The following is an 18,586-nucleotide window of genomic DNA, read 5'->3' on the forward strand; positions in this document are numbered from 1 at the left end:
AGATGTAGTTGATGTGGAATTGTGGTTATAATTTTTCAGCGCTGTGCATTTTACCCTGTCTACACGGTGGAAAGTGCACGGATCCATATCGCTGTTCCTGTCCCCCGGCTTACACTGGTGTCAGATGTCAAAAACGTAAGTAAGGTTTCCGCAATGGTATTTTTATATTTATTAGGAAAGAATTACTACTGAGAATCCATTATATATATATGAGGTAGAACAACACGTAACGGAAGTGGTAAATATAAGTTGAAGACGTAAATCAGGAATTTAAATCTGTTTGTGCTTATATAGTTTATCATAAAATCACTCATACGGTGTCGCGTCAAATGGACGACGCCTTCATTTACTTACATTCTCTGATTATTTATTATATAATCTTTTAAGTATTTTTTTTTTCAAAAGATGATATTCAAGCGATAGATAACCTCCCCCCCCCCCCCCCCCCCCCCCCCCAACATAAATTCCAGTTCAAGGAAACTGTTTGTTTCTCGAAGAACCTTTACAATTCACATAATTCCTTGTGACATGCATTCCACGTACAATCAACTCTATCAACTTATTAATATTGCAGCAATCTGCCACCAGCCCTGTCAAAACGGGGGAAGATGTATCAAGCCAAACAGATGTCAGTGTCAACATGGCTTCAAACCACCTTTCTGTGCAATAGGCAAAGTAGGTAATGACATAATTGTCTATCAATGGACTATATAAAATATATCAAAACATATATTGCTTAATAGTAAGTTAATATATTGGGGCTTTTGGGCTCGCATACTATGCATACACTACCAAGGAGAACTCCGAGGGGAAGTTATGATCTCAAATACAGCACACACAACACATGGGGGACATCTGACCTCAACACAACGCACACAAAACAAGGGGAACATCTCACCTCAACACAACGCATACAACACATGGGGAACATTCGACATCAATACAGAACACACAACACATGGGGAACATTCGACATCAATACAGAACACACAACACAAGGGGAACATTTGACATCAATACAGAACACACAAAACAAGGGGAACATCTGACATCAATACAGAACACACAAAACAAGGGGAACATCTGACATCAATACAGAACACACAAAACAAGGGGAACATTTGACATCAAAACAGAACACACAAAACAAAGGGAACATTTGACATCAATACAGCACACACAAAACAAGGGGAACATTTGACATCAATACAGAACACACAAAACAAGGGGAACATCTGACATCAATACAGAACACACAAAACAAGGGGAACATCTGACATCAATACAGCGCACACAAAACAAGGGGAACATCTGACATCAATACAGCACACACAAAACAAGGGGAACATTTGACATCAAAACAGAACGCACAAAACAAAGGGAACATTTGACATCAATACAGCACACACAAAACAAGGGGAACATCTGACCTCAATACAGAACACACAAAACAAGGGGAACATCTGACCTCAAATAGCACACAAAACAAGGGGAACATTTGACATCAATACAGAACACACAAAACAAGGAGAACATCTGACATCAATACAGAACACACAAAACAAAGGGAACATTTGACATCAATACAGCGCACACAAAACAAGGGGAACGTCTGACATCAATACAGAACACACAAAACAAGGGGAACATCTGACATCAATACAGAACACACAAAACAAGGGGAACATTTGACATCAATACAGCGCACACAAAACAAGGGGAACATCTGACATCAACACAGAACACACAAAACAAGGGGAACATCTGACATCAATACAGAACACACAAAACAAGGGGAACATCTGACATCAATACAGAACACACAAAACAAGGGGAACATCTGACATCAATACAGAACACACAAAACAAGGGGAACATCTGACCTCAACACAGCGCACACAAAACAAGGGGAACATCTGACATCAATACAGCGCACACAAAACAAAGGGAACATTTTATATCAATACAGCGCACACAAAACAAGGGGAACATTTATCATCAAAACAGAACACCCAAAACAAGGGGAACATTTGACATCAATACAGCACACACAAAACAAGGGGAACATCTGACCTCAACACAGCGCACACAAAACAATGGGAACATTTGACATCAATACAGCACACACAAAACAAGGGGAACATCTGACCTCAACACAGCGCACACAAAACAAGGGGAACATCTGACATCAATACAGCGCACACAAAACAAGGGGAACATCTGACCTCAACACAGCGCACACAAAACAAGGGGAACATCTGACATCAATACAGAACACATAAAACACGGGGAGCATCTGACATCAATACAGAACACACAAAACAAGGGGAACATTTGACATCAATACAGCACACACAAAACAAGGGGAACATCTGACATCAATACAGCGCACACAAAACAAGGGGAACATCTGACATCAATACAGAACACACAAAACAAGGGGAACATTTGACATCAATACAGAACACACAAAACAAGGGGAACATTTGACATCAAAACAGAACACACAAAACAAAGGGAACATTTGACATCAATACAGCGCACACAAAACAAAGGGAACATTTAACATCAATACAGAACACACAAAACAAGGGGAACATCTGACATCAATACAGAACACACAAAACAAGGGGAACATCTGACATCAATACAGAACACACAAAACAAAGGGAACATTTGACATCAAAACAGAACACACAAAACAAAGGGAACATTTGACATCAATACAGCACACACAAAACAAGGGGAACATCTGACATCAATACAGAACACACAAAACAAGGGGAACACTTGACATCAACACAGCACACACAAAACAAGGGGAACATCTGACATCAATACAGCACACACAAAACAAGGGGAACATCTGACATCAAATAGCACATAAAACAAGGGGAACATCTGACCTCAAATAGCACATAAAACAAGGGGAACATTTGACATCAATACAGCGCACACAAAACAAGGGGAACATCTGACCTCAAATAGCACACAAAACAAGGGGAACATCTGACCTCAAATAACACACAAAACAAGGGGAACATTTGACATCAAAACAGCACACACAAAACAAGGGGAACATCTGACCTCAAATAGCACATAAAAGATAAGGATAACATGGAGTTTAAACACATCCAGTTCCTCTGCTCAAAATGATATTTCAAAGTTGGTAAAAGACAACGAAAGAGAACAAAATCTTTATAAATAAAATGAAACTTTCTCAACGGTTTTATATCAGTTAATAAAAAAGTGCACTTTTGACTGAATTGAAAATGCAATGTTTAAATGCAATATATTGATTGGTCTTTATTTCAGAGAGAAGAGACTGACAACCTTCTACTAAGAGGCTACTAATATCATCCTATATCTTGTCAGAGAGGGGAGGACCTCGTAACCATTTAATTTTCGGGACCAATCTCCTTTACCGGCCTTAGCCACATAACAAACAACATGTCACATCCACATTCATATAATATCCGACAAAATGATTTTAAAATCAACTATATGTTACATTTCAAAACCAACTACATCATACTGCAACTAGATCATTTAATGTCTATATAGCTACTGCAGGTGTTTTAATTTAAACATCGCCTGGAAGATGTGCTTACCTTTAAGGATGTTTCCAAAACATAACTTATGTTATCAATCAATACGCATGTATATTCACATACTTATTCTATCCTAAATTGTAATTATTTCGATATGGTGTTGGTTTAGTTCCGGCTTTGCAATTATACACCCATCGACAGCAGCACCAACTCATATCAAGTTTGTCATAAAATTCACTAGATGTGAAGCATCTACATATGACTTATCCAAATGCTGCACCTATATTTATATAGAATGACATCTATGTGATGATTGACAATTCTCCCGGTGATCGTCTTGTTATAGTATAGTTTTAATTGAAAGAAATTAAAGATCTGTTTAATACGTTTTTGTTTTCTTTATTTAATCTTGCAGATAATAAGAACTCGCAAACTGCACAATTAAACCCAATCACCATTAAACCATCCATAAAATAGTTGGAACTGTAATATGGTTTGTGGCATTTGTCATATGTTCACAGATTTGGACATTCATGTCAGACTTATGTTCAAAACCAAGAATAACCATCAAGATTTTAGAGCATGCACTAAGCATATCTATGCTAAAGATTTTAAAACAAGAAAAAATTACATTAATAATGAAGCATTACCTGCAAATGGACAAGAGATTGATCACAATGTAACGTAAAGCACAAAAATATATAGGCATTATTTCTGAAATTACTTTTATTGCCTTGATATAGATAATAATCCATATGAAAGTCAAACTATAGTTTCAAATATATATTGTACGTAACCAATTATTAACAACAGGGTATCATAGAATGACAATGCATAAAACGTCCCTATAAAATCATTGTCATTCTTTCGAAAATCCTTTCATGCCTATAGACCAAGAGAATTAATAGATTACCTTACTCCAGTCCATCAGAGGCCACAAAGGAATCCAGAATGATGTAGATGTACATAGTTTTAGGTATATGGTAGTTGTGAGATTTGACGACTGTATTTATACAGGAAAGTTGGTTAACTGATTACTCCTTTTAGAGCAGAGGGGTAGCTGATTACTCTTGATAGACAGCAGGGGAAACTAGGACTCTTTTTGGAGGTCATGGCAGAGTAGAAGTGGGGACTCATGTTTGAAGGGGAACTGTAAGTCACAGCACAGGAAAATGGCGGAAATGATGACTGGTATTGGACAGGGCAGAGGGAAATTGCTGACCAGTATGGACAGGGTAGAGGAAAATTGCTGACCAGTGGTGGACAATGCAGAGGGAAATTGCTGACCAGTGGAGGACAGGGCTGAGGGAAATTGCTGACCAGTGATGGACAGGGCAGAGGAAAATTGCAGACCAGTGATGGACAGGGCAGAGGAAAATTGCTGACCAGTGGTGGACAGGGCTGAGGAAAATTGCTGACCAGTGGTGGACAGAGCAGAGGGAAATTGCAGACCATTGGTGGACAGGGAACACATCAGACATGAAATATTTGTAGTAATTGTATCTAATTATTCAGTGTTGACCTCTAGTTAAACGGATAGTATTGACTATTCAGATGTTTAGTTGAAGTAACCTGTATTAAGGATATCTGTAAATCACATGACAAAGAGACATACTGGTAACCAATATTTTTGTTTCAACAGCTACACAACTAACCGTTAAGATTCCAGGGTATTTCAAAAGATGTCTTCAAGAATCTGACTTGGAATGTTAGCTCATCATTTATCCTCAGTAGACTCTCTTTGAACCGACATCAGATATCCTCACTTCGCTGCGCCTGATCTGACATTAGGTGTCCTCCGTAGACTGTCTCTGATCTGACATCAGGTGTCCTCAGTAGACTGTCTCTGATCTGACATCAGGTGTCCTCAGTAGACAGTCTCTGATCTGACATTAGGTGTCCTCAGTAGACTGTCCTTGATCTGACATCAGGTGTCCTCCATATACTGTCCTTGATCTGACATCAGGTGTCCTCAGTAGACTGTCCATGATCTGACATCAGGTGTCCTCAGTAGACTGTCTCTGATCTGACATCAGGTGTCCTCAGTAGACTGTCCATAATCTGACATCAGGTGTCCTCAGTAGACTGTCCCTGATCTGACATCAGGTGTCCTCAGTAGACTGTCCCTGATCTGACATCAGGTGTCCTCAGTAGACTGTCCTTGATCTGACATCAGGTGTCCTCAGTAAACTGTCTCTGATCTGACATCAGGTGACCTCAGTAGACTCTCTTTGAACCGACATCAGGTGTCCTCAGTAAACTGTCCTTGATCTGACATCAGGTGTCCTCAGTAGACTGTCTTTGATCTGACATTAGGTGTCCTCAGTAAACTGTCTCTGATCTGACATCAGGTGACCTCAGTAGACTGTCTCTGATCTGACATTAGGTGTCCTCAGTAAACTGTCCTTGATCTGACATTAGGTGTCCTCAACAGACTGTCTCTGATCTGACATCAGGTGTCCTCAGTAGACTGTCTCTAATCTGACATCAGGTGTCCTCAGTAGACTGTCCTTGATCTGACATCAGGTGTCCTCAGTAGACTGTCCCTGATCTGACATTAGGTGTCCTCAGTAGACTGTCCTTGATCTGACATCAGGTGTCCTCCATATACTGTCCTTGATCTGACATTAGGTGTCCTCAGTAAACTGTCTCTGATCTGACATCAGTTGTCCTCAGTAGACTGTCTCTGATCTGACATATGGTGTCCTCAGTAGACTATCCTTGATCTGACATCAGGTGTCCTCAGTAGACTGTCCATGATCTGACATCAGGTGTCCTCAGTAGACTGTCTCTGATCTGACATCAGGTGTCCTCAGTAGACTGTCCTTGATCTGACATTAAGTGTCCTCCGTAAACTGTCCTTGATCTGACATTAGGTGTCCTCAGTAGACTGTCCTTGATCTGACATTAGGTGTCCTCAGTAGACTGTCCTTGATCTGACATCAGGTGTCCTCAGTAGACTGTCCATGATCTGACATCAGGTGTCCTCAGTAGACTGTCCCTGATCTGACATCAGGTGTCCTCAGTAGACTGTCCTTGATCTGACATCAGGTGTCCTCAGTAAACTGTCTCTGATCTGACATCAGGTGACCTCAGTAGACTCTCTTTGAACCGACATCAGGTGTCCTCACTTCACTGCGCCTGATCTGACATCAGGTGTCCTCAGTAGACTCTCTTTGAACCGACATCAGGTGTCCTCAGTAAACTGTCCTTGATCTGACATCAGGTGTCCTCAGTAGACTGTCCCTGATCTGACATCATGTGTCCTCAGTAGACTGTCCTTGATCTGACATCAGGTGTCCTCAGTAAACTGTCCTTGATCTGACATCAGGTGTCCTCAGTAGACTGTCCTTGATCTGACATCAGGTGTCCTCAGTAGACTGTCTCTGATCTGACATCAGGTGACCTCAGTAGACTGTCCTTGATCTGACATCAGGTGTCCTCAGTAAACTGTCCTTGATCTGACATCAGGTGACCTCAGTAGACTGTCCTTGATCTGACATCAGGTGTCCTCAGTAAACTGTCCTTGATCTGACATCAGGTGTCCTCAGTAGACTCTCTTTGATCTAACATTAGGTGTCCTCATTAGACTGTCCTTGATCTGACATTAAGTGTCCTCAGTTGACTGTCTTTGAACTGACAACTGTTGCTGTATTTGTTTGGCTGCATCCACCTGACTAGGTGAGCAATAGTCCTACAGAAAAGATAAAATAAAGACAAAAAAATAACACAAAACTATCAATAACACAAAACTATCATAATTTTGAAGTTTTTACAACATTTGTCCTGTTCACTAACAAGAGATACAAAGTCCAATGTATAAACATGAACAAAATGCCAATTGATTGATAGACAAATAGGTAAAATAAAGAGCTTACATATAAGCCCCAGCATTTCATTAATTCTTACTAGAATGTAGGTATGAATTTTCATACAAAAGTTTTACCTGGAGAAAAACCTTGGCCAGGTTACCAAGTCTCTTGTTATTAGCCTCAGAAAACCTCAGCATACACTCTACGACAGGCAAAGATGTAATCTCTACAAAATAACACCGACAGTTTTCCTAATTTACAAACAGAAGTTCAAGATTTGTTAATTGAACTACGCTGTTTTTTTTTTATAAAAATGGTAATATAATTCAGAAAATGTTTGGCTGTATTTACTATCTATATTATTTACATTTCAATCCAAAATACAATTTAACTAGCAAAACTTTAAATCAAGCAAAATAGATGTCTACACAAAATTTAAGTTAAACAATAGTCAAACTGTTTAGATTATAATTTTTTTTTTATGTAAGAGAAATTATCAAATCTTTGATGATATTGAATGATAAATGCTCCTGAGTCATTTAATGAATGTAAATAACCAGCTACTTCCTGATGTATTGAATACACATGATGGAAGACAAACAAAAGTTGTTTGTTGTTAGTCTATGTAAAAACCAAATATTACACATGACAAACCTTGTAAATGATTAAAACTGATTGAATATCTTACCTTTCTTTGATTCGGGGGTAGTAAGGTACATGAGTGTTGTAATTGCTGATAATACGGTCTCTTCATTAGGTCTTTAAAATAAAACAATATTATTTTTTCAAGACATTAAAAATAATATTTCACAGATTTCACTTTCAAACAATTACAAAGAATTAATAAGTCTGAAATGATGAAATGAATATTTATCTGTGTACAATTGCATATCATTTAAGAATACCAGTACTTCTGTCAGTAAATACATATGGTCTATGGAAGCTATTCTCCTTGGTAATAGAACTGTGGATCCTTTAACAATTGTGTTTGAAGAATTTTTGTAGACAGGTAAGACAACACCTCACAAAACCAGCCACTCACCTTATCAGACCACTAACAATGAGTTAGACAGGGGAGACAACCCCACACCAAACCAGCCACTCACCTTATCAGACCACTAGTGATGAGTTAGACAGGGGAGACAACCCCACACCAAACCAGCCACTCACCTTATCAGACCACTAGTGATGAGTTAGACAGGGGAGACAACCCCACACCAAACCAGCCACTCACCTTATCAGACCACTAACAATGAGTTAGACAGGGGAGACAACCCCACACCAAACCAGCCCCTCACCTTATCAGACCACTAGTGATGAGTTAGACAGGGGAGACAACCCCACAACAAACCAGCCCCTCACCTTATCAGACCACTAAGGATGAGTTAGACAGAGGAGACAATACAACACCCAGCAGACACATTATAAAGACAAGGAGACAACACCGCATGGACTGGTCACTCAGCAGACAAGCTAAACAAGCTAAAATATAAATAGATGAACAGCTACATTGAATACATGTAAAACAAATTCGGCAAGTAGCTGCTGTCGCATCCTTTATCCGAAACCAAAATGTTTTGATACTGATGATTGATAGCAAGCCGGGGAATCTCTCAGCGCTAGTGCCATTTCCCTGTAAAAATATCGCTTTAATGTAAGGCCTCTTCCGACTGGGGCTCATCAAATTCGCTTGACCAGTCAGAAACCAGCTTTTGTATATATCGTCGATCTACCCTCTGTTGGCAAATAGTGAAAGAGACACCCATATAAAAATTACTGCTCACAGTGCATGTACTGTAATTTGCCGCTGCTATACAGTGTACCGAATCTAAAGAAAAGTATTGTTTTTCAGTTACACGGTGGTAAACCGTGTCACCCCTAAAGACAACACCACATGGCTGTTCACTCACCTTGATAAACAACCGGTCACAAGCTTTATAGACAGGGGAGACAACACCACACAGGACTGTCCACTCACCTTGATAAACAACCGGTCACAAGCTTTATAGACAGGGGAGACAACACCACACAGGACTGTCCACTCACCTTGATAAACAACTGGTCACAAGCTTCACTCCATCATGTTGTAGGATCTGTTGTTTGATCTTCTTATCTATCAAATATGAAATTAAAGTATTATTTTTCTGTTAACTTGTGAATATCAAATAAAATAAACAAGAAATAAAAAATCAAAAGGAATAAAGACATTAAAGTAGCAGTTCATATACATTATTTATCTATTATACATTAACAAAAAAAAAAAAAAAAATTTCATATGATCAACACCTTTGATTCTGAAGGTCAGGCACCTAGCAAAAATAACCTATGATCGAAATATCAGTGAGAAACAAAAGGATAAAGGCAGATAATAAACTATAACATTTTCAAATACAAATATGAGATACCAGTGCTTTCCACTAAAAAGACAGAGTAAGTTTGGATATTTTAAGTAAGTAAACAAAAATACATTTTGGTGTTTCTGTCTGATGAAAATGATAAGTACAGAATCACATAATATCACAGAATTATCATGAACAACAATTCATCGATTGTGAAACCATGAACCAGCATAACAAGAAAATTGTCATCTTCTTACCTAAACAGCAATTACATAATCCACCTATGGCATATTCTACAAGCTTCTGATCAGGCTCATCTAAGGCATCTGGTCAAACAAAAACAAAAAACAGGTATTCACAATACATGTAGTAATTTTTTCATTAGCTTTCCTATGAAAGTATCTGCTTAGAGTAAGAACATATTCTGATTCCTTACTCACTATAGACACTTATTTATGTTTGAAAATATGCTCTCTCAATGTCTTGATGATGTACTAATAATACTTAATATTTGCAAAAAGTGGAAGTACGGATTTGAAATAAGTAAAAAGTATTTTAACAAGTTCTCACAAATGCCTCCACCAAAACTTTATTTCACAGACAAACAGAATAAAAGCAATCCAAATACCTTTTTCTTGTCTGATCAGAATTGTTCATTCAATGATCATTAGTTGGAAAAATACTAACTGATATACATCTGAGAGCTAAATGTAACTTATTGATGTGGACGTTAATATTGTCAACAGTGTAACACATTGGCCTTGCTTTCACTCCTTTGTTATCGTGACTTAGAAATGATATAAAGTTGCTGTCCAGGATACATCAATGACACAAGCTTAGTTGTACCTCCAATTGATTGACTGTATTACTCTCTCCTATGAGTTCAGATGAAGGGAACCATTACTGGTATACTTAATTTAAAAAAAAAGATTAATTCACCATTTGTCGAGTGAGATTTGAATCTGAATCCCTTTGATTTAGATTTTTTTCAATGTTATTTCCTTTTTTTTTTTTTCATCTTTTTAATTTTCCAGACAAAATTGAAATAACATCAACAGTAAAATACATCATAATGCGTTTATGTCCCAGAATAGACTGTTATGTAGAAAAGCATTCAAATACATATAAATACCACGTTTTAGAGATCATTAGATTGATATCAATATTTTATGTAAACTTTATTCCCCTTCACTGAAAACAGATGAAGTATTTCAATCTTATAGGAACTGTTATCAGAAGAATCCATAACTTATATCAAATATTCATTAATTTCTGATTAATTTGTAAATCATAATTATTTTTAAAGATAGATTAAATATACTTACCAAGGAAAAGATCCACAATATTTAGAACTTGAAAGTGTCCATAGTTTATTGGGTCATATGCAAAATTTGCTAAATTAGCTAGGACTTGCTGCTTAGACTCTGAAATTAGAAAGGATCATAAACTTATTAGAATGCTCAGTAACAGTTTATGTAATCTATTGAAAATTCATTATTCAATAATATTTAAACGTATTTTCCACATTTCTGTATAAATTTTTGAATGACCCATAAGTTAACGTCAGGATTTCTCGACCTATTAGTCTTGTATAGGCCTGGTACAATTTGATACAGAGGTTAGTTACACAAATAAAATTCTATTATTCTTTCAAATTCAACTGGATTCATTAAATTGACAGAATGGTCAAATTTTTAATAATCTAATAATTTGAGTGATTTTGTTTAAATTACTCTTGATACAATTAGACATAATAGTTCTAAAAACAGACTTATATTCACACTTTACTGTAAATAAGCATAAAATGGAAGTTGAAATATTTAACATAGTTACGACTGTACACTGTACTGTACTGTGCCATACTGTTTTAAAAGTCCTAACTCATAATTTTGAAGGATTTATAACAACAAATGTTCAAAACTATTTGTCCTAAAAAAGTGCATATCAGTTCAACTGTCCTGGAGAAATGGTTTTGGCTGTTTGCGCTTTCTTTTTTAATTAGAAGTAGAGTTTTATATTGAGAATAATAATTTCATATTGAAAGGCTTTTTTGTATTGAGTAAGGGAGATAACTCGCATTAGGTATCCTGCACTACTCTTTCCTTCCTTCGTTACTTGCGATTTGTTACTAACCATCGCTGTCTGTGTCTTGATATTCAGTGACAAGCGATTGCAAGTAATTAAATCTTCCAATACCATATTCGCCGGTCTTTTTGTCTAACTGCTCCTTACTACTGAACATTGTTTTACACGCTTCTCAAAGATTTCGGAGTCGTGTGGTAACCGCAAGAAAATGACCTTCACCTTTCGATTTTATTTCCGGGACTATCCTGAGTGTTTTGATTGGATGACAGATCGAGGAGCCCCACATGACGTCCATGTTGTTGATCTGGCACATGTCGACTAAGGATGATGAAAAATAGCGTTGACATTTCCAGTCAGAGGAACATATGCAGATGTAAAATGTGCAAATAGATATTGCACCTGCAAACACGTGTCATAGGTGGCTGAGACACGCAAATCCTGCGCTACGTCACTGGAAATTCAGGTTACGTGCTCGCCATCCGCGAGGATAAACTGTAAACATGGCGGAGAAAAATGCACCTCAGATAAAAATTGGTCACTATATACTTGGAGATACACTCGGCGTTGGAACTTTCGGAAAAGTTAAAAGTATGCTTACTCTCGTTTATATTCATTACAATTATGATATATATGTATTTATTGTAATATAAGATTGTATTGCGCCTTGAATTGGGATGAGAGCTTACACCCCCAATATTAAGATGACTTTGTTTACTTTAGAGAGGTCACGCATAGTCTGTTACAGATGTCAATATTTTCCACTTACGACAGCACATGTTATTCATTAAGCGTTTACCGTGATAGCATGTTGTTGAACATTATTATATATTCTCATAGCTCTTGAGATACATTATTCAAATAAAATTGTATGTATATAAGTAACTTAATAGTCAAATATTACAAGTTAAAATAACAATTGGCCGGTCCATTAAACCTATTTTGTGTTTCTCCGGGATTTTGTTCCAATTGATTGTAATTATTATTCAGTTAAGTTAAGTTAAGTTTATTTCCAGATCTGGATTGATTGATCCTCTATACTGGACTCAACATAAAATATATATATACACACAATGATATGATAATAGGTATGTACAAATCATAATAGATAGTTAGTGTTCAGTTCCATTAAATGCTATTTAAAAGTTTATATTGATATATCGGCTCTGTAATTATAAATGATGTCTTGATTTTCCCAGAATTTATCAGGTCTATTCCTAAAACAGTTTGTGTTAGGGGCAGATATCACGGTTTCCGGCAAAGAATTCCAGATCCTTGCTGATCTCACAGTGAAATAGTTTCTTCTGAGCGGAGAAGATATTGCTCTTTGTGGAAAAAGTTTTTTAGAATTTCCTCTAACAGTGTTCTTCTCCGACATGTTGGACCACAATTTTATGAGGGTACAGCATTCTTGGTCGTACACTCCACTGATCATGATCATTTCGTATATTTCGATCATGTCTCCCCTCACGCGCCTGTATGATAACGTAGGTAATTTAAGTTTTTTTAATCTTTCTTCATACGTTGAATTATGTAGTCCAGATAGGCATCGCGTGGCTCTTCTCTGTACGTTTTCAATTAGATTGATATGTTTGTATTTATAAGGAAACCATATACTGCACTCGTGTAGTCAAGCTGAGATCTAGATCTGATTTAGAGATTTATATAATGGTATAGATAATTTCATGTCCATAAACTGGAAAGTTCTTCTTAGCATACCAAACATTGAGTTAGCTTTTTTAACTTTTTCACTTATATGGTTTTCAAAACTTAATTCTGGCTCAAAGGTTACTCCTATATCTTTCTCCTTAGATGTTGTTTGTAGTTGTTTGTTATTAGCAATAACAATGACATGCTTTTTGGAGGCAATTCGCAAAAAAAAATAATTCTTAAGTGAATTGAAATTTGGTTAATTAGTAAGGAAAAAACTCCATGATAGTGCAACATGTATGCCATTCTAAAGGTGCAAGACCCATGTTAGATCATAACATCACACTGAAAGAAAAAAACATAGACAGTGCTTAATGTTTTTTATCTTTCCAGTTATATTCTTTAAAGACCATTATATATGTGAGAACAGCTTATCAAAATGCTCATTTGAAGTGTTCATTATTGAAAAAAAATCGGTACGATACTTACATTTGGAAAAACCAGAAAAGCTTATTGGTGATGTTAGAGCATTTCTATAAATATCCTGCAGTATATCGTACCATAACCTTTTTCATACCATCATAAAAACATTTTGTACCATATATATATGCCAGCTTGAACCATATGGAGGATAAGTGGTGTAACCATTTTGTACTGTAATATTATATTATTAGGATGTTGATTGGTATTTGCTTGTATTAAAATCCCTTTTTACAGCTAATTTTAAAATAGCAAATTAGCATTATTCATTATGGGCAGAAATTTCCCGCAATCTAACTTCATATATAGGACATGTACTTAGTAGTTACTGAAGAAAGGGACTATTGGTTTATGTATATGGTAAATTATAGAATTAGCCAAATATCCCTTGTCAAATAGAAATACTGAATTTGTCAAATTATTTCAATTCCATCTCCTGCAGTATTTTAAGAAATTAGTGACTTGCATTGCTTGTGATAACCATGCATCAACCCATGTAAATGATGTTGGTGAATAAATACAAATAGTTTTTTTATACATCATTTTTATTATAAAGCCGACTTTGCACATTGTTCATGTTAATCTTAGTATACCCCCGCAACGAAGTTAGGGGGGTATACTGGAATCAGGTTGTCCGTCTGTCTGTAGACACATTTTGTCCGGACCACTCCTCCTAAACCGAAGGGCCGATTTCAATGAAACTTCACACAAATATTAATGATCATGTGTAGATGTGCATGCCACTTTCTTTTTCTCAAAATTTAAGTTGCTATGGCAACTGGTCACTGTAAACAGGTTTTCCGATAAGAACCATAACTTTAAGTTTGTCCGGACAACTCCTCCTAAACCGATGGGCCGAATCCAATGAAACTTCACACAAATATTAATGATCGTGTGTAGATGTGCATGCCACTTTCTTTTTCTCAAAATTTAAGTTGCTATGGCAACTGGTCACTGTAAACAGGTTTTCCAATAAGAACCATAACTTTAAGTTTGTCCGGACAACTCTTAAACTGAAGGGCCGAATCCAATGAAACTTCACACAAATATTAATGATCATGTGTAGATGTGCATGCCACTTTCTTTTTCTCAAAATTATGGTCGCTATGGCAAATGGTCACTATAAACAGGTTTTCCGATAAGAACCATAACTTTAAGTTTGTCCGGACAACTCCTCCTAAACCGAAGGGCCGATTTCAATGAAACTTCACACAAATATAGAGAACCATATGTGTAGATATGCATGCCACTTTCTTTTTCTCAAAATTATGGTTGCTATGGCAACTGGTCACTATATTATGGTCACTATATTACTGGGTTATCTTAGTTAGCCTCTAATTAACAGTTCCACCTATTGACTCGTGCAGATTGCGGGGGTATTAGTCAACCATCCTGGCGACAGTTCTAGTTAATTCCAGAATAGCCAGGTGGTCAATTCAAGGTCAGAGGTCCTGTACCTCTCATAAATTAACTTTCCAGAGTTTGGGGTAATGACAAATTATCATAGAACAAATCCAAATACATCAATGTCAAATTGCTAACAATTTTGTTGATCAAAATGAAGGAATAATGGGTCTATATTGTTTTGGCTTACCTTAATTATAAATAGTATATGAAAGCTTTTCTTGTTTTTCAGTTGCCACCCACCACGTAACTAACCATAAAGTGGCTGTGAAGATTTTGAATCGCCAGAAGATCAAGAATCTTGATGTCGTTGGCAAGATAAAGCGTGAAATTCAGAACCTGAAACTATTCAGACACCCTCATATAATTAAGCTGTAAGTGACGATGTCGGTCTTCAAAGTGCATTACTTCTATATAATAACACATCATCATACAAAATTTTGCAATGTCCACAATTGGAAAAATTGACAAAAATTGCAATTACACATCAGATTGTTGGATGAAAAAAATCAAGCAATATGTAATATAAATCATATTTATTACTTTCTGGTCGATCAAGCTCTTAAGTTAGACTAGGGAGCCTCTCTGAGTCATAAGTATAAACCTACAGAAGTGTACAGATCCTGTAATTATAGTGTACATATGCTTTACTGATCAATGTAACAGAGCATATAATCCCCAGAATGTTGGTTACAAACTAGTTGTGATTTATTTAAGTCTGCATGATTGCATTGTCTCCAACATTGGAAATGATGGCAATATTGTAGTATAATGTCATGATCCCTCATGATCGATGCAAATGTTGTAGAATATCTTGCACATGATTTCAATTATTAACTTTATGTTATATACCGGTATATATTTCTATAAAAAGAAATGGTTGAATCTTGGAAATTGCTATGGTTTAATTCAAGGTTCCATTAAAAGTGGCATCTTACGCATGATTTCAATACTTATATACATGTATATACAAGTCATTCATCCATACTAATTAAGGAAATTGATATTCACAGTTATCAGGTGATGAGCACACCCACTGATATTTTCATGGTTATGGAGTATGTGGCTGGAGGAGAATTGTTTGATTACATTGTTAAACATGGCAAGGTTTGTATACTACCGACATATATATGACATAACTACCCAATGTGTTTATTTACTATCAGTTTCTGAAGTAAATATATGTACATGTTTATTATGCACTTGTATTACAATTATGATCATGAGTAATTATATATATAAGTTAACTGTTATTATAGGTAAAATGACCAAAATGCTATGTTGATTCACATACTCAATGCTGATTGGTTAATGTTTACCTGCTGCTATACCATTAAACCAGTAAAATATTTGTAAACTCCTAGTGAGAGATCTATTCTTGGTAAGAGACAGTAGTTTGATAGTAAAGTTATATGAGCTTTAGTGTGTTATAGAATAGACATTTCCATTCATGTGTAATGATATCGTACATAAAATCTAGAGACGGACATGGATGAGAGTTATCTTGTATCCTCATGTATCTAGATTGTTGCTGGAAAAGTTTGTTGATTCAGTTGTCATTATATACATTCTTAAACACCTAAATACAATTATAAATGTACATTCACTGTATTTGTCTGATGAAAGTGGTATTCAATTATGTATATGAAAATAAATTCATGAAAACATCTGAAAAATCTTTTGTAATATATATGTCAAAATTTTGTTTCATTTTACAGTTAAAGGAACCTGAAGCGAGGCGATTTTTCCAGCAGATAATATCTGGTGTTGATTACTGCCATCGACATATGGTAGTGCACAGAGATCTTAAACCGGAAAACTTGCTTCTCGACAGTACTCTCAACGTCAAAATAGCTGACTTTGGTAGGTAAATCCTAGAAGTCTAGATTGTAGACATAGGCGTCAGATCTAGACTCGGAATCAAATTTTTAGCAGATTATGATTCATATCACAGTGATGCTTGTCAGATAAGCGTGTTATAGTAAAACGTTTATATGATCACGAATAGTAACAAAAAAAATGTCGCTTTCCAAGCGAAAACCACTGTGGCTATCAATTTCTGCATGCAGTTTTCGCAGAAGGGAAGTCTGAAAAGGAGTCAAAACATATATTAAAGATATAATAAGTTATAGGTAGGAACAATTACTGAACTTTATCTAAACATGAAACGATTGATTCACGGACCTAATGTTACCCGAACTAATTTGAAATGTATGTACGTTTTGATTTTGAGAAAGACAATCCCTTTATAAAATATAATCCAAATATTCAACAGTGTGACGAGAAGTTTTAGATCACATTTCTGCTATTGCTAAAAAAAAACGCTTGAATTAAATGAAAGACAACAAAAATATTAATCCTTGTTGACTTGTTATATATACATGATATATATATATATATGTATCCTAGATATATGTTTTGTAACATGAACTCTAAATTTACCTTCCTTATCAATACCAAATGTATTGAAAATTGTAAAAAAAATAGTAAAAATTATATTTTTGAATATAAAGGTACCCTCAACTTTCTTCAGATACGAGTAAAAAAAAAAAAACCCACCATTTTCCTGAGGTATCGGTAAAAACCCCACCTGTTCAAATGTTGTTTGGAGCACTGTTGACTGCAACACCAAAATGATATAGTAAAAATTGTGTTATCCTCAGTTTTGGACCAGATACCCAAAGACGTTACTGGTACTGGAGAATAATAGATTAAATTTATAGGTAACTAAATTAAGACATTGGCACTCTATTATCTGTCCCAGTGAGTGCTCTTTATATGTCATGTTAGTCCTGACTTAAAGATGAATGAATATGATTTTGACTTCAGGTCTGTCCAACATGATGTATGATGGGGAGTTCCTCAGAACTAGCTGTGGCTCACCAAATTACGCAGCTCCAGAAGTCATCTCAGGAAAGTAAGTTCTTATTTTAATATTATGTTGTATTGGGCCAAATAAAATAATATGTGTGTTTCCTATTCCCTCGAAATTTGAATCCAGGTAGGTAGGTAGGAAAAACATTTTATTTTATCAAATCATTTTATATCGCCTTTTCGAAACAGTACAACAGGGTTATCAATGCCAATCATGTGATAAATGTGTATTTAATATATGACTTTAAAACTTGTTCGTAGCTGTTTTTTACAGCTCATGGACAGCCAAGATCACTTTCCAGCCAAACAGATTGTCGCAGTGATGACTTGAAGCTTCATGCTAGACTTTAAACATGTCTGTCTTTAAACTGTCCTTATTATTTATGATTTATAA

The 18,586-nt window shown here is 36.0% G+C and overlaps 3 protein-coding genes across 7 annotated transcripts in view; 2 read left to right on the forward strand and 1 right to left on the reverse strand.

Moving 5' to 3' along the window:
• LOC117324993 (sushi, von Willebrand factor type A, EGF and pentraxin domain-containing protein 1-like) overlaps nucleotides 1-3,935 on the forward strand; it is a 60,203-nt gene extending 56,268 nt beyond the window's left edge. Inside the window, exons 33-35 of the mRNA XM_033880858.1 lie at nucleotides 40-135; nucleotides 575-675; nucleotides 3,316-3,935. Of these exons, the coding sequence (XP_033736749.1) occupies nucleotides 40-135; nucleotides 575-675; nucleotides 3,316-3,354 (236 nt within the window). The 3' untranslated portion in view covers nucleotides 3,355-3,935. The remainder of the gene's footprint in view (nucleotides 1-39; nucleotides 136-574; nucleotides 676-3,315) is intronic.
• On the reverse strand, nucleotides 3,935-11,990 carry LOC117324992 (armadillo repeat-containing protein 7-like). 2 transcript variants are annotated; one of them, XR_004532111.1, is made up of 8 exons: nucleotides 11,836-11,990; nucleotides 11,028-11,126; nucleotides 9,960-10,028; nucleotides 9,410-9,476; nucleotides 8,052-8,122; nucleotides 7,498-7,589; nucleotides 5,768-7,245; nucleotides 3,935-5,487 (listed from the first exon to the last, which is right to left on the reverse strand). XR_004532111.1 is itself a non-coding variant. In XM_033880857.1 (7 exons), exons 1-7 carry the CDS (start codon nucleotides 11,942-11,944, stop codon nucleotides 7,159-7,161), a joined length of 594 nt encoding a protein of 197 aa, XP_033736748.1. In that variant the 5' UTR covers nucleotides 11,945-11,990; the 3' UTR covers nucleotides 3,935-7,158. The 2 variants fall into 2 exon arrangements, 1 of the variants encoding a protein (XP_033736748.1); XM_033880857.1 differs by having other exon boundaries at nucleotides 3,935-7,245.
• A 64-nt stretch (nucleotides 11,991-12,054) lies between these two features.
• The window catches only part of LOC117324994 (5'-AMP-activated protein kinase catalytic subunit alpha-2-like), a 40,351-nt gene continuing 33,819 nt past the window's right edge, over nucleotides 12,055-18,586 (forward strand). For all 4 annotated transcript variants that reach the window (XM_033880860.1, XM_033880861.1, XM_033880862.1 and 1 more), the window contains exons 1-5: nucleotides 12,055-12,375; nucleotides 15,551-15,692; nucleotides 16,332-16,425; nucleotides 17,037-17,181; nucleotides 18,148-18,235. In XM_033880860.1, coding sequence (XP_033736751.1) covers nucleotides 12,288-12,375; nucleotides 15,551-15,692; nucleotides 16,332-16,425; nucleotides 17,037-17,181; nucleotides 18,148-18,235 — 557 coding nt within the window. In that variant the 5' untranslated portion in view covers nucleotides 12,055-12,287. The remainder of the gene's footprint in view (nucleotides 12,376-15,550; nucleotides 15,693-16,331; nucleotides 16,426-17,036; nucleotides 17,182-18,147; nucleotides 18,236-18,586) is intronic.

Source organism: Pecten maximus, chromosome 4, assembly GCF_902652985.1.
Source record: "Pecten maximus chromosome 4, xPecMax1.1, whole genome shotgun sequence".
Taxonomy (NCBI): Eukaryota; Metazoa; Mollusca; class Bivalvia; order Pectinida; family Pectinidae; genus Pecten; species Pecten maximus.